Source organism: Leptonotus elevatus, chromosome 11 (genome assembly GCF_054856555.1).
Source record: "Leptonotus elevatus isolate MCC_2025b chromosome 11, RoL_Lele_1.0, whole genome shotgun sequence".
In the NCBI taxonomy this organism is placed as follows: Eukaryota; Metazoa; Chordata; class Actinopteri; order Syngnathiformes; family Syngnathidae; genus Leptonotus; species Leptonotus elevatus.
The window spans coordinates 11,525,958-11,542,523 of record NC_141249.1 but is presented as its reverse complement, the minus strand read 5'-3'; the positions used below and the strand labels follow the sequence as shown (position 1 = coordinate 11,542,523).

At 40.5% G+C, this 16,566-nt stretch overlaps 1 protein-coding gene across 3 annotated transcripts; it reads right to left on the bottom strand.

Moving 5' to 3' along the window:
• Positions 1 to 742: 742 nt before the first annotated feature.
• On the bottom strand, positions 743 to 16,175 carry mfn1b (mitofusin 1b). 3 transcript variants are annotated; one of them, XM_086089910.1, is made up of 18 exons: positions 16,031 to 16,175; positions 15,443 to 15,595; positions 14,607 to 14,742; positions 14,186 to 14,348; positions 13,778 to 13,902; positions 13,354 to 13,462; positions 11,993 to 12,100; positions 11,762 to 11,915; positions 10,735 to 10,802; positions 9,426 to 9,547; positions 9,185 to 9,311; positions 8,067 to 8,171; positions 7,480 to 7,582; positions 6,688 to 6,911; positions 6,359 to 6,541; positions 6,053 to 6,249; positions 5,820 to 5,954; positions 743 to 1,459 (listed from the first exon to the last, which is right to left on the bottom strand). In XM_086089910.1, exons 2-18 carry the CDS (start codon positions 15,588 to 15,590, stop codon positions 1,390 to 1,392), a joined length of 2,277 nt encoding a protein of 758 aa, XP_085946036.1. In that variant the 5' UTR covers positions 15,591 to 15,595; positions 16,031 to 16,175; the 3' UTR covers positions 743 to 1,389. The 3 variants fall into 3 exon arrangements, with proteins under 3 accessions (XP_085946036.1, XP_085946039.1, XP_085946038.1); XM_086089913.1 differs by having other exon boundaries at positions 6,359 to 6,538; XM_086089912.1 differs by lacking the exon at positions 16,031 to 16,175 and adding an exon at positions 15,750 to 16,020.
• Between the last annotated feature and the right edge of the window lie 391 nt (positions 16,176 to 16,566).

Genomic DNA, 16,566 nt, shown 5'->3' with positions numbered 1-16,566 from the left:
TATTTGGAACTTTTATGAATAATACTGTGACTAATAGCACAATCTGCCTGCAGGATAGTGAAGAGGCAGCCAACAGTAGATTTCATGACCAGTGCCCTGAGATAGGGGTTGTTTTATGCTCTCATTTTCAGTTTTTTTTTTGTGTGCAGGCATTTGACATGGGTCCTAAAAAGTGAGTGCAAAACTAGTTGAACAGCCAAGAGCTTGAAATCATTTCTAAGCTGCAGACGTCTCGATGGAAAAGATGGAGAGCTGCTGAAAATTGGAAAAGGAAAAAAAAAACTTTAGTTTTTGACATTCTTTGTAATTTTATGCAATGCTATTTTCTTAAACAGTAATATTAATAAAGTCTTGGGGGAGTCGAACGGATTAATGGGATTTCCATTCATTACGATAGGGAAAGTTCATTTGCAATACAGCACAAGACACCACTGTGTAGGGGCCATTTGGAAACACACAGGTGAGATGGGACACGCTCCCAAAGTGCAAAGTTGCAGACTGGATATTGGTTAAATGTAATTATTGTTTCTTAGTGCTACAAATACATTATTTTCAATTATTAGAAAATGCCAGTAGTTGTATTTCCTTAAATAGCCCCAAATTAATACATCATCCACTTGACCAAATGCCTCATCCTAGCATCATAATGACACAACTGTAGAGTAGAGGTGGCATCTGTGTGGAGATTATGGGCTGAGGAGCAGGTGCTCATTGCACTTGATTTAAATAAGCACTCTTGGTCAACATTTTGAGGAAACACTTTTAATCAAATGATGTATTTATACAATAAACTTGAACTAGATCACAAGTATCTTTCATTATTCATGTATTGTATTCATTTATTTTCTTGCTAAAACGCATGTAGTTTGACAGACCAAGAGAATTTGCTTCACAAAAGTGTCACCAAAAAAAAAGGCATATTTACAGTTTGAAGCACATTAGTGTACAAATATAGCACCCCATTAGTAAGTTGGTTAGTTCATTAGTATTTTTATAATAACCGCCACATGGAGTGGACAAGGGCTCTATTTCTTTAGAGGCACGTGTGTGCTTGACGTAATAATGAGCGCATCTTCATTCTCTCGCCAGGACAAGTCTACTTTAACGTGTTAGGGAACCCCCTGAATGCACAGCATAACGATAATACCAAAAGAACAAAAATCCCACCCTTGCCCAGAGTTAGATTGAACTTTGCTCTGGCCACGAAAATAGGGCTCCACCTACTGGTTTACTCTCAAACAATAAAAAAAAAAAAAAGCATTTACTGTATAGTGGAACTAAAGGAAATAGACAACAGAATCATCCTTTATGGCTGTGAAGATTTGGAAAAATGCTTTTGTTGATGGATTGTTTGTGCCTTTCGGTGGAAGGAGGTTGGGAGGATTGACTTCAATGTTGAGGCTGCAGGTACTGCTTTGTAAACGTCTCCAACTGTTTCTCCAGATCGCTAGCTTTGTGCCTGAAGACAGCATACAGTTGGCATTAGGAGAGTAAGGTCAGCGATCGGTAGAGTCACCCTCCTCCCACGCTGTGCTCTGGTCATTCACCAGACACGTTCAAGAGTTTTCATCGTCCCTTTAGGAACGTTACAGGCTTACCTTGCTTTCTTTATAGGCCATAGGTGTCAAACTCCGGTCCCCGAGGGCCGCAGTTCTGCAGGTTTTGGAGATATACCTCTTCCAACACAGATGCAGAGTTTGCTGATGAGCTGATCATATATCAGCTGTGTTGGAGAAGGGAAACATCCAAAACCTGCAGGACTGCGGCCCTCCAGGACCGGAGTTTGACACCTATGTTATAGGCGTTTCTCATTGCTCGGCAGAGAGCCAGCCGCCATTCTACGTCACTACGCACTGAATGCGTTGCGACGTAAATAACAATGGCGGCGTACGTCCAAATAAAGTTTCTACAGAATGCATTAAACTGGAAATTATTTTTGAAAAATGTATCTCATAGTGATGTTAGTAACAACCAAATACATAATAAAGAGCTTTTAAAGGGAAAGGGGATTTTTATGGGCCTGCTAAGCGGAGCAAGCAGCAGCGAAGCTGCTGCTTGCGGAGCAAGCAGGCACATATTACTATCCTAGAAAAAGGGTTTATTTTTTTTATTCTTATTATGGGCCTGCTAAGCGGAGCAAGCAGCAGCGAAGCTGCTGCTTGCGGAGCAAGCAGGCACATATTACTATCCACCCTAGAAAAGGGTTTATTATTTTTCTTCCATATATTATCTTCCACCGACTTTTCCGCAAAAATGCGGCCCGAACCGTAGATCGCACCGGGACAAATGAGGTATCAAACGATGCGGCTCGCTCTGACTCGCTGCGCTATTATTTTTCTAAGAATTCCCAGTTACCATGGCGACGCTATTCCCAAAAAACTCCCAAATAAAGTCCCATAGGAATGAATGGGAATCCGAAAGAGATCAACTCCAATCAAGCCCCTTTTTCAAAGACACGCTGCGCGCGCATACGTTAACCGACCGATATGAATTTTAGCTCATTTTGTTGGAATTTTTGTCATCTTTAGCTCAGTGTCAAAAAAAAAATTAAGGAATGAAAGCTCTCCCCCCTGTGCGGGTTCAAAGACAGTGAGTGAAATATCCTTTATCCCATGTGTGTGTATTGCATGAGCTAGAGCGGACCAATTAAGAAACAGAGTGAAGACAGAGAAAAAAATTGATTTCAAGTTTCACTTCAACTCGTCACCATGGCCACAATCTTTGCTCACTAGACATCAAATTCGCACATTTTGTAGCCACAAGCCTCTGCTTTCTGAAAAACTAAGTTTTATTTGGCTAAGGTGTCATTTAGTACCTTTATTTTCACTTTAAGCGAGGAGAAGTCGCACATTTTTGATCTCTTTTCAATGTAATTTTCGCCGTTTTTGCCTCTTCATTTTCGATCAATCATAAGTTTTCAACCTGCTCTCATTTGGTCATTTTTCATCCGATTAAAAAACTGAGAACATGCTCGCGTTCCCCAAACCCTTGCCGTTCTAACGAGCCATTTCTGGAATCTGCATCTTCAACCGTTAAGTCGCGAGAGGCTTTTGTTTGAGGTGAGCGTAATCCTATACAAATCAATGGAGTGTTGGTGCGTGACGTCTCCTCACAACTTAAAATCAAATGTGTGTGCGTGAATGTGCATGTTTTGTAAAGGGGCAGTGAGATACTGTTAATTATGGTAGATTCCACATTTCTTGACCGATTTCAATGGTTTGAATTTTAAACTGTTCAGCTCATTGAAATGTTACTTAAAATCAAATGTGTGTGCGTGAATGTGCATGTTTCTTAAAGGGGCAGTAACATAGTGTTGATTATGGTTAACTTCCACATTTCTTGACCCATTTCAATGGTTGAAAGTTTAAACTGTTCAGCTCATTGAAATGTTACTTAAAATCAAATGTGTGCGCGTGAATGTGCATGTTTCTTAAAGGGGCAGTAACATACTGTTGATTATGGTAGATTCCACATTTCTTGACCGATTTCAATGGTTTAAATTTTAAACTGTTCAGCTCATTGAAATGTTACTTAAAATCAAATGTGTGTGCGTGAATGTGCATGTTTCTTAAAGGGGCAGTAATACTTTTAGTAGATTATGGTTAACTTGCACATTTCTTGAGCGATTTCAATGGTTGAAAGTTTAAACTGTTCAGCTCATTGAAAAGAGTTAGCAGGCCCATTCAAAATTTCCGCGGGAATTTTTCTAGTTCTTCTTATTTTTTAATCTTCCACAGTTTTTTCCGCAAGAATGCAGCCCGTACCGTACATCGCACCGGGACAAATGAAGTATCAAACGATGCGGCTCGATCTGACTCGATGCGGCATTATTTTTCTAAGAATTCCCACTTACCATGGCGATGCTATTCCCAAAAAACTCCCAAATAAAAGTCCCATAGGAATGAATGGGAAAAGGAAAGACAAAATCACACATCAAGCACCTTTTTCAAAGACACGCTGCGCGCGCATACGTTAACCGATTGATATGAATTTTAGCTCATTTTGTTGGAATTTTTCCCATCTTTAGCTCAGTGTCAAAAAACAAATTAAGGAATGAAAGCTCTTCCCCCTGTGCGGGTTCAAAGACAGTGAGTGTAATCGCCACTCTGATACCCAATTAAGCTTTCAGTGACGGGAACCAAAAAATATATTTCCAAAAGTTTCACTTCAACTCGTCACCATGGCCACAATCTTTGCTCACTAGACATCAAATTCGCACATTTTGTAGCCACAAGCCTCTGCTTTCTGAAGAACTAAGTTTTATTTGGCTAAGGTGTCATTTAGTACCTTTATTTTCACTTTAAGCGAGGAGAAGTCGCACATTTTTGATCTCTTTTCAATGTAATTTTCGCCGTTTTTGCCTCTTCATTTTCGATCAATCATAAGTTTTCAACCTGCTCTCATTTGGTCATTTTTCATCCGATTAAAAAACTGAGAACATGCTCGCGTTCCCCAAACCCTTGCCGTTCTAACGAGCCATTTCTGGAATCTGCATCTTCAACCGTTAAGTCGCGAGAGGCTTTTGTTTGAGGTGAGCGTAATCCTATACAAATCAATGGAGTGTTGGTGCGTGACGTCTCCTCACAACTTAAAATCAAATGTGTGTGCGTGAATGTGCATGTTTTGTAAAGGGGCAGTGAGATACTGTTAATTATGGTAGATTCCACATTTCTTGACCGATTTCAATGGTTTGAATTTTAAACTGTTCAGCTCATTGAAATGTTGGTTAAAATCAAATGTGTGTGCGTGAATGTGCATATTTCTTAAAGGGACAGTAAGATACTTTATTTGATCTTGATTATGGTTAACTTTTACATTTCTTGAGCGATTTCAATGGTTTAAATTTTAAACTGTTCAGCTCATTGAAATGTTGGTTAAAATCAAATGTGTGTGCGTGAATGTGCATATTTCTTAAAGGGACAGTAAGATACTTTATTTGATCTTGATTATGGTTAACTTGCACATTTCTTGAGCGATTTCAACGGTTGAAATTTTAAACTGTTCAGCTCATTGAAAAGAGTTGCAAGAGTTAGCAGGCCCATTCAAAATTTCCGCGGGAATTTTTCTAGTTTAAAATTATTATTTTTTTTTTTTACACAAGTGTAAGGATAAAAAAGTTGAATGTTTTTAAGAATAAAAGTGTAGGATTACAATAAAGTCTATATTAACTCATTCACTGCCATTGACGACTATGGACGTAAAAAATTAATGTGAAGTATTTTCTATTAGTTTAACAATTTTTCACTTCATTTAATTTTTTATGAAAACCAATTTTTTTTATTGTACATTTATAACAGATATAAAATTATCATGCGATTAATTACGATTAAACGCCTCTTATTTTTAATATATCTTTTTTAAATTAGGCCCGTCAGGCGATTACATTTTTTTTATTGTAATTAATCACATGACTTCATTAGTTAACTAACGATCACAAATTTTATATCTGCTCTAAATTTACAATAAAATGAAAAAAAACTAAATTTTTCATACTCTTATTAGCAAAAGTGGATTTTTTTTTAAACTAATAGAAATTGTTCAAATTAATTTTTGACATCTATAGCCGTCAATGGCAGTGAATGAGTTAAGGAATGGAGTTGTATGATATAATAAGGTGTCGAAAAAAAACTCAATACAGGAATAAATCCTAATATGACAAGAAAAGGTTGTACTTTTGAGAATGATAAAGCCTTATTACAACGTTTTTAGAAAAGGTGGCACAATTGTAAAAGTCCAAACAGACCTTTCAACAAGAACAACGGATTCCGACAAGCTCATTTTCAAAGAATGTGTCATGTAATCTATCGTCACATTCTTACCGCAGACTCTTGGAGCGCCTCCGGACGCTCTCCAGCTGATCAATGCTGGTGCTCAGTCTGCAAATTTCTGCCTCGAGCTCCTCCTGCGTCTGCTCCACCTGCTGACACAGCTGAGCGAAGGTGGTCGCCATCTCCCTGGTAACGCAGACGCCGCTCGTTTAATTTTACTGCAAGCCTCAAACACGCTGCTGAATGTTCCTTTTTTTTTTTTACCCCACCTAACTTGTACTTACTGCTGCACTTGGTGGCTACAATTGCCGCTGGTGATGCTGACGATGAGCTGCAGCTTGTCTGTGGCATAGTCCACAAACTGCCGCTTCAGGCTGCGCTCCTTGGCCTTGGTGGTCCACGTCAGGCGCTCGTACAGGTACAGCAAGCCGTACAGGGAGGCCGTCATGCCGATCAGCCTCCAGCCCAATGTCCTCCACACCTCAACACACGCACACACACACGACTGTGTTATGAAACTAATACAAAATAAAACATGGGCTCACTGTTTGGATCCATATCAAATGTCAAGTTTTGGAAAGAATAGGTACCACTCCTCCGATGACAATAGCGCTCATAGATGTGCGGGAGGTGAGGGACGCGGCGTTGGTTGCCATGGCGACCATCAGGTCTTCCTGGCTCATGACGGCCGTGCCGTGGTTGGGCAGAGCGACGGTGGACGGGGGTCCCGAAGAGGGCGTTGTGGCCGCGGGTAGCGCTGGCAGAGAGCCCTGCTGGACACGTACACTCGCGTGATATGGGTAGAAATCATTTTTGCTCAATCTAATTTACAAAGGTGAAAATTAATAGGACAGCCAGTAAACTTCTATTTACTGCATTTTAACCCCAAAAATGCTCATTTCTCTACAACAAACCGTACCTGCAATTTCTGGTCCACCAGTTTGAGGGCTCTTTCGGCGTTGACGGATCCCAGGAAGCGGTGCACTAACGCTGTCCAGCCAAAAGAAAAGCGAAACTCGATGTCCTCCTGGAAGTCGCTGCACAACGAGGCGCAGTTAAGGCTGTAACTCAGGTCCAGCTTCCTGTTGTGCATCATGTGGATTTGGCTCTGGCTGGCGGAGGGCAGCAAAGGGAGCATGCTATCTGAAGACGGGAGAAGAGAGAGAAGGGGCACCGTTTGTATGTTAGATGTGAAGGAATTTCACCACTAGGGTATCCAAACTTTTCCACTGGGGGTAACTGCTCATCCCTTCCTTATTATAAAGATGCCACAAGATGGCGCCAAAGTAAGACTTTTATTGCCTTTGGCGATATGAGATTCTAACGGCATGATAACTATGAGCAAAAATATCATGGTGTTAAAGTTGCAGCTCTAAAATGTCCTTTAAAAAGATATTTGGGTAAATATATATATTTTTATTTTAAACATAATCTATTTGTAAACAAAATGTAGATTACTTGATACGAAAGAAAGAGCTTACTACCGGTGACAGTTTTAGCAGTTATTGAAACCTTGACTTTTTAAAACCGTGGTAAACCGTCAAACTGGTAATCGGCCCGTGCCTACTTTGGTCTGAGCATGAAAACGGCACCTAGGTTGAGTTTTGCAGAAAATAACAAAGTAGAGGTTAAAAAACAACAACAACACACACACACACCAATAGATGAATTAGTGAATGCCGAATCACAAATATGCAAGGATTCCCTGTACCTGTCATGAATCTCTGAGTCGACTGGACGGAGGCGTTGACCGCATCCGAGCAGCGGAAAGCCAGGTTTTTGCCCATCCCCTCTTCCACATGAGACAGTAGCTCCTGCCATAAAAAAAACAAACGGGTGTCAAAGCCAGTTGTCATTTATTAAAAACCAATAACACACGTCCTCTTTAGGATTGTCTATCCCAGCTGGGTTTGGGTGAGAGGCAGGGCAGACCCAGGACTGGCCGCCAGCCAATCGTAGGGCGCATATAGACAAACAACCACTCACCCTCACGTCTAGGGTCAATTCTGAGATTTCAGTGACCCTAACATTCACGAATCTGGGAGAAGCATGAGCTGAGATAACCCCTGACCTCAGATGACCTTCCGACGTCTCCACAAGTAATAATTGTGTTTAAGCAGAGTTATGTCACATCTGAATGAGAAAGGACTGGATCCAAGCATTTCTAAGAACCAACTAAAATCTCACAGGAATAAAAGGCCAAAATATTTAAGCCACAAATGTGCTTAATTCAGCATATAATTAAAAACATTTGACTGAAACGGCACCTGATAAGACAAAACGTGTGCTTCTACTTACAGCCTTATAGAGCTTGAGGACGTGGGGCGAAGGGTGGAAGTCCGCATGGAACTCGTCCACAATCACGTGAAGACGGCAGATCTCCTCACCCATGGCGGTGGACACCTCAAGTAAGGACAAAGTCAGCACAACACAGCCTCCCACAGCTGGGAAAAAAAACCTGCTTATCTGATTAATTTTCTGCCTCACTTCTTCCTTTTGTGGACATTTTATGGCTATTTTATTTGTTTGTATCTTTTTGCTATGATTTTTTTAGCAATTGTATGGACATATGGTCATTGTTTTTTGATTTATTTTGTTTTTGGACATGTTATAGTTACTTTTTGAACATTTTCGTTTCTGCCTTTGAAAAAAATAACAAATTCGGACTTTTTGGCAATTCCAAAGACATTTTATGATCATTTTCTGCCTTTTTGTTTTTGGACCTTTATGGTTACTTTTTGAATGTTTTCTTTTCTGCCTTTTGTAAAATTAATTTTCTGATTTTTTTTTGGGGGGGGGGCAGTTTTGTGTACATTATATGGTAATTTTCTCCTTTTCCTCAGCTTTTTATTTTATTTAATTTTTTTTTACATTTTATGGTCCATTTTTGGACGTGGGTATTTTAAAAAACTTTTTCATCTACTTTTTGTCTCTCTTTTTCTGAAAACTTACAAATTTAGACAGACTGACATTTTTGAATATTTTATTCATTGAAAAAAATCTAAATCATTAATTCATTAATTTAAAGAATGTTTTATCTAAAAATGTAAAATAAATAGGTAAAAAAATAAAACAAATTTCTACTAATTTTTTTTAGATACCCACAGGGAGCCACGGGTGAGGGACTAAAGAGCCACCCCTGCCCTTATATCTATGTGTTGAATTTGAAGTGGGAAAAAAACATTGTATTTTTCAATAAAGAAGGGTTTGGTGAATGCGCTTAAAAAAACGGGTGGGGTTCAGTACTTTCAACAGAATTAAGAACCACTGCTTTAGAATGTTTGGTCAGGTAATGTTTGAGTAATTTAGCAAAACCTAATGGCCGGCCTGCAAGTATACGACGGCCCGCTATCAAGTTCACTGTCAAAAATTTGTGACATTCATGGTGGCTCGTCATATATTTTGCCTCAACTTACCTTTGACTCCACATTCTCACTGATGGCCTTGATCTTCTTATTGATGTCTTCAATTAGCAGTCTGAGCTGATTCCTCACAAAGTCCAGCCGGTCTATTTGATATTCCCTGTCCTCCAGTGCCGCTACTCTAAATCCCCATCCAACAGGCAGTCATTTTAGACACTCATCAAAGACGAGTTCAGACAACTCCTACCCTCCTGAATTTCACATCCCTCTCTCCCAAGTGACGCGTGCGACTCACCTCTTCTCCGCCGCCTCGATGTTGATGGCGTCCATGATGCACTGGACTTTTTCTGTGATCTGCTTGGCCCTGATAGTGTGCTGTTCAAACTTTGTTTTCACTGCTGACTGCGAGATACACTCCTGCGAGGCCATAACACACACGCGCGTTACTGTGGCGTTTGTCGGGGCTGGTGATGGGAGGGTGAAAAGTGGATGAGACGCACACACATCTGCTGCTTTTTAACTAATAGAAAGAGCAAACGAAGGTGCGTGAACGACAGCAGAAGCGTGTGCTTCTCGCACCCCGTGGGCCCCAAATAGTCAGATGTCACAGTAACGTGGCGGTGAAGCGTCAGCAAAATTATAGAAACATCAAATGAATACAACCAAACATACACTTAAATGAAAAGGAACATAAAAATGGTGGTAAACATAATACTGTGTGATGCTGAATGTGTACGTAATGGGACAGTTAATGTGTTTTTTTCTGGCCATTTTCATGCTAGTCATTGTACTTTTAGCTACATGCTATTTACATAAACATCTGCTGGAAAAAAAAAAAGTTGTGTATGCAGTTGATTTAAACGATTGTGTTGTTTATATTGCACTGAGCAGCCATGTGGTTTCTGGTTCGATTGTTATAATTACATTTTTTATGGTTAATGGTAACTTCTGCATTGGCTTCACCAAAAAGCCAAGTTACATGGCTTAAAGTGAAAACAATCTCTGTGCCTGAAATGTTTTTCCCATGTACGATACTGAACCGAGCAGTATGGTACCTGGGGAATTGGTCGCCAACTCTTCCCCTCCGTCACAGTCAAAGAACGTGGTAAGAGGTGAAAGAGGTGTTCGACTGTGGGGGTTCCACATTATATGGTACATACACTTAATGAAGCTTGCTCTTTTCATTTGTATAAAACAACCCAATAGGGGTCCAAACCAATTTTGAACGATAAAAACAAAATCATATAAAAATGGAAAGTAAATAATGGATGCCCCTCGCCTTAGTGAATCTAGACTTCAACAATGAAGACGCAGGTTGATGGAAAAAGCACAGTAACTGGTTCTAGAAGAAGATCGCTGGAGCCTGTTTGAAGAGGTGCTTGATGGGAGAAAGCTAATAGTGACTAATGATTAGATACTGGGAAGATACACTGGCTCTGTCTTAATTCCGGCAAGGAATCACGTTGACCTAACTAGACTATCAGCAGCTTTCCACTTTAGACTTTGACTGGCCGTGGTGATTTTCAGCACAGTATGAAACGCTTGGGTATAATTGTTTTGTTTTTGCAACAGACTGATAATAGGGTCCACACCCGCGCACACACCTCAAACCTCCTTTCAAAGCACTGGAACTCTTTGAGTCGCTCCTGGAAGCCGTCAGCGAGGGCACCACCTGGTGAACGAAATGAACACGTTCATGTCTTGTTTTAGACTCTAAATTGTTCGTTGGTGAGTTATATGAGAGTATGAACGTTTGTTTTTCAATTGTGCCCAGAGATTGACTGGCATCTCTCTCACCCAAGGCCAGCTAGAATAGTCTCCGGCTCACCTACGGCCAGAAAATGGATGGATGGATGTTTCATTTTTCCATATACAAAACTCAGTTGTACTTTTTTTTCATAGTTTCTTGGGGTTCCTGATTATTTGCTAAAAACAAACAACACCCATTTGCAGCTTTCCGAGATGGCACCCAAAACCATGGATATTAGGAAAGTAGTAATTAGTGTCAAGGAGGTACAGTATGTTGAAAAGTTTCATATCAACTATAAGATGTCTTATGTCCCAGGGGGACCACTATATTAGTGAAATATTCCAGAAAGTTTGCTGAAATGGAATCTTCTGTAATGCATGTGTTTTTAAAAGTAATGTTGTACAGTAAGTTTAAAGTGACATGAAAGGGGTTTTGGGAGCGTCGTTTGTGGTATATTAGTGTTGGAACTATTAAGCCATTTCCACAATGAACTCGCTCAGTGTGAAAGAGTCACGCAGCAATGCGAACTTACCGCTTGGCAGTGTGCCCATATTTGAAAGAGCTGAGCGCACCAGGAAGTTAAAACGGAAATTTTGATGTTGTTTCAAACGAAAGACTGGCTTTGCTCATTTTAAGAAGGAGGATGAAGACAACAACAGTAGAGAAAAACTAATGGCTCGGCAGGAACTTAGTTCAATCACGATGTTACTTGTGAAGTCCGCCAAAATAATACTAAATTAGTCCGCCACCTGTTCTCCAATTGGAGGTGCTTGTCTGCTACTCTCAAATAGAATGGGCTTGACAACAAAGTTTTGTTGTTGCTGTGATCCAACACACGCAGTACAAATTCTGAGCAGGTGTCATTACACCCAAAGCCTCACCTGTCTCGGGCATGCCCTGTGCCCGCTGCATACGGGAATTGAGCACTTCTTTGGCGGAGACGAAGAAAATGTGATTGGGTGCCTGGTCGCGGTCCAGGACCTTCAGCTCTTCCACGAGGAAGTTCACACAACGATCTGTGTGCTGCTTTCTCACCTGGAGTATTAGAGCGGAAGGAAAAGATTCAAGTTGCCCCCGTGTCACGTCACCATATTGCAAATGATGCAACTCACATCTTCCATGTATTCCGGTTCATTTGCTGAGGCGTCCCAGCGATTGTTGAGGATGAAGATGTTGGGCTTCGACAACCGTTCGTTGACTTTGTGGAAAAAGTGCTTTTCCTAAATGGTGACAGAGTAAATAGGGGGAAATGGACAATTTTTAAAACTGCCATTTTACATTCTGTGATGGTGCGTTTATTAAAATGTGGGTGCAATTAATATATGTTGCCAACTATGCTTGTTTAATTTGGGCTTGTTGGTGACATCTGTATAGCCATTATATACAGTACGTGTAGTTTCAAGGTTTTGTGTGTACACATGGTCAGACCTGTGCATAAATTTAGCCACGTCGTCGTGTACAAGTCCAAATGAATATATCCTATACTTTGCGTGGGAATGTTCATAACCACGCTTGCTTAATTTAACACTATTGTGCGGACGCATGCTTGGTAAATTAAGTGTGCGCTTTCCATTTAAGCAGCTCTGTAATGCTTCACATTGCATGAATTCCTGAACGCACAGAAACCAACCATGGGAGCAGGCAGTCACGTTCTATGATCTGCAACTCGTTTCGAAACTAGCACGTTAGCTTCTTTCTGATAAATTGCATGAGATGTGAGCAGCTAACTACAGTTTTTTTAGCAAGTGATCAACACCAACTGATTGGCAATATTGTTGAATTTTAGATGCCCAGAAATATTTAGGGAAAACTACCGTATTTCCTTATTGTGAATGTCTATTTAGTTATCCTCTGAAATTACCATTACAATATTTGAGTACAATACAGTATAATTCTTTGTATTATTTTCACTATGCATTGTGCAATATCAACACCAAAAAGATTCCTTCAGTGTATCAACACCTCATTTGAGTCCTTACAGTCAGTTTAATGGTCCATCCATCCATCCATTTTCTTAACCGCTTGTCCTCACAAGGGTCGCGGGGGTTGCTGGAGCCTATCCCAGCTGGCTTCGGGCAGTAGGCGGGGTACACCCTGAACTGGTTGCCAGCCAATCGCAGGGCACACAGAGACGAACAACCATACTCACAATCACACCTATGGACAATTTGGAGTGTCCAATTCACCTGCCATGCATGTTTTTGGAATGTGGGAGGAAACCGGAGTACCCGGAGAAAACCCACGCAAGCACGGGGAGAACATGCAAACTCCACCCAGGAAGGCCGAAGCCCGGACTTGATCTCACAACCTTTGCACTGGGAGGCGGACGTGCTAACCAGTCAGCCACCGTGCCGCCCTCAGTTTAATGGTGTGCGACTTAATTATGAGCCTCATCATTCCCACAGAATGGCAAAAGGAGTAAGGTCACATTTACTCAAATTTACGGACCTGTACGCAGCAAGGGTGTCATTACCGTGTTCATGAGCGTGGATTCGGAGTTGGCAACCAGCACAAAGACATCAGCATCCAGGCAAAACTTGTCTATCCAGCTGTCCAACTCTGATGTGACATCTGTCCCTGGGCTGGTGAATGTCACAGTAGTTATTGAATAGGCCAATAAACCAATTTATAAAATAAGGTACTCATTTTACACACAGTGTAGAATACAAATGCTTGGCTTTATTCTCGTAAGTATAAGCTGCTCATAGTAACAAAAGCCAGACTTGCCATTGGCCTGTACACACTATAGAGTCGCTCAGTTGCAAGAGCAGAACCAGCCCCTGAAATCAGGTTGATTTCAGCAAGACAAGTAAAGGGGGGTGTGTAAAGCTTGGGATAAATAAAAAAAAACATTGGAAATGTATGAAATTGTGAAAAATGCATAATTCATGTCATACCTGTCTACAAGCACCAGGTCATCCCGAAGCAGAGCACACTTGGTCTTTGGCCAAAATACGCGAACGAGGCAGCCGGCATCCAAACTCTCATCCATGTGGAGGGCATGAGCCAGCTGGTTTACTGTCTACAGGGGTTTGTAAACACATGCTAACACATCAACTGTTGAAACGTTTCAACATATTTATGACATGCATGATTTTGGATTGTGGAAGGAAAATGAGCTACTTTAATAACATTTGTCTCATTTCTAATTGTAATGTTTAAGAAACCATGAAAAAAAGCTGCATTGCTCAAATAAAAATGTATTATTATTATTGTGATTATTTAGATTTGAGTATTTGTGTAGGATTAAATTCATTTCACTGTTTGGGTATAAAACACCACAACTACACGAAGACACAGCTGACCTTAATACTCTTCTCCTCCTCTGAGCCCTCAGTCTTGAGGTAGGCCTTGTCCTCATCAGTCCCCTCCACGCTCAGGAAGCAGTTGGTGGTGTGACCGATCCCGCTGGGCAGCACGCGGTCCCTCAGCATGGCGTTCACCACTGTGCTTTTACCGTTACTTGTCCTACAAGCACACAATCACTTATTGACAACACATAGACACTGTTCACACTAGTGAGCAATGCTTCAGGCATGTTTCTGCGACTCTAAAAAAACTGTAGAGAATGACGTCTAAAATTTAAAGATACGAGAGATGGCGCAACTCAGTAACAAGGATTTAAAGTTAAAAAACCGAAAGCAAAATCTCTCTTGAATGTAACAACATATCTCTCAGAGAATTCCTCAAGCTGACAAGTCAAGTTTTATAGTCATGTGTGTTTACCTTCCAAAAAAGGCCACTTTCATGTGTCTGCGAGACAGCACCTCCTTGATGACAGCAAGTTTATCCGAATATGCCTGGATCTCCAGCTTTTGATCCAGGCTGGCAATTTTCCTCATTGCTTCATTCCCGCATGTTTCTGTTCAACAAGCTCAGTTATACATCAACATCTACACGATCTAATTTCAGTACATTTGACAAAACAGGTTAAGCATGTCAAAAAATGATCAGATTTAGGTCAAACATGGTTGAACAAAAACATCATTGCATTGCTACAATCTCAAATTGATTTAATCACAACCTTTAGACAGGAATGTGCACAATGACAAAATAAACGAGCACTGATGAAAATACAATCTTCTTCGAGAAGATAATGACAACACTGATTCATGACAACAAATTGGCTTTTGTGTATGCTCAAACAGTGGCATCCACTCTACAGACAGCAAGAGTGTGGGATGACCTTGAACAAAATTTGTCGTAAATTTATAGATTATTGGTGGTGTTACACAAGGCTCTATACCAAGTCCACATTTGTACCTTATATTCAACATAAACGTTACAACTGCTTGCCATTACAGTAGAAAACTACTAACATCTCACATGGCTCACTACTCAGTCCACATATTTTTACAATATTCTCTCTACATGAATTAATCCAGCGCTACACTAGAAAATGAGTGGTATTCCAAGTCTTTATGCAATTAACAGGTTACGTTGCCGTCTTAGGAACTCTGTTTGAAATTGAGGATCCCCTTTATATGATAACGGTGAACTATTTACAAGGTATTTGCAAACACTAAAGTTGGCAGATGATGACAGTAAACAACCTGTCCTACCTTCCACAAACTCGCAGGTCTCTGTCACATAATTGAGAAGCTGCTCAAAGAGGTCATTTATGGTCTTCTTGGCCACTACAAAGTGTTTCAGTGGGGAAAATTCTCCTCTGGCTGAATCGGTGCGTCGAAGTGGGGGGGCCGCGGCCATGGCGACTGGAAATACAGTGGTCACAAAAGGTCAAAGTAAGTATAGTACACACTAACAAAGATACTGGATAGTAACGTGAGAGCCATTACGTTAGGTGTGTAATCTAATGCTTATGTTTCAATGAATAGTGTATTTAGAGCGTGAATGAAGCTAACCCACCCGTTACTTTATTTAGATGCAGTTACTGTAAGAGGAGACACGGTGCATGTAAACAAGAGCAGCTCGTCTAAACACGATCATTTGACATCATATGCTTAAACCACAAGATTTATTTCTACGTGTTAAGCATCAATCAATTTAGACGAATGAAAAACATTGATGACACCTGCGTACTTGGGCTAGCTAGCCGGTTTAGTTGTTAGCTAGCCGCTGCAAGCAAGCAAGCGGTAGTCGTCAAAGCGTTAGCAGCGTAGCAAACTTTGCACTAATTGTGTTATTACCACAGTCCTAAAACTGCCAGTGTCCTCTTCTCATAACATAAATACACAAGTTGCTCTCTATGACAGTGTTGTTAATCCGTGCGTGTGTTGGATGATCATCGACTGCCAATCTGGTTAACCTATGTTATCTTCACGTAATGTCATTGTCTATGAACGGGAAACAATGAAGAACATTTTTCAAAATAAAAATAAATCATATTGAGGCACATGTTGATGTCGCTAAAAACTACAATAAATACTTTCCAACTCAAACAAAATGAATAACTAACGATATAATACTTTATAAAACGATTTATCACTGCTTTGAATGGATTACAGACCATAAATAATGGTTACCTTCTAGCACAAAACTTCCGGTTTTTGTTACGCTAAAATGAGCTTGACGCAACGTTACACAGCGATACCACAAAGAAGCAATAGCCAATCAGAGAGCAAAGAATTTATCCAACCCCCCCAATGCCCTATAATGTGGAGGAGACAGAGGTTATTACAAGAAATGCCAAGATGGATCACGCTATGAATGTTACTACAGTGTT

Bases quoted from the DNA above. Each gene is read 5' to 3' on its own strand.
- mfn1b (XM_086089910.1), bottom strand. From the start codon at position 15,590: ATGGCCGCGGCCCCCCCACTTCGACGCACCGATTCAGCCAGAGGAGAA. The intron at 11,916-11,992 runs GTGAGTTGCATC...CTAATACTCCAG, and splicing joins AACCGGAATACATGGAAGAT to GTGAGAAAGCAGCACACAGA. The intron at 8,172-9,184 runs GTAAGTTGAGGC...TCCTTACTTGAG, and splicing joins GTGAGAATGTGGAGTCAAAG to GTGTCCACCGCCATGGGTGA.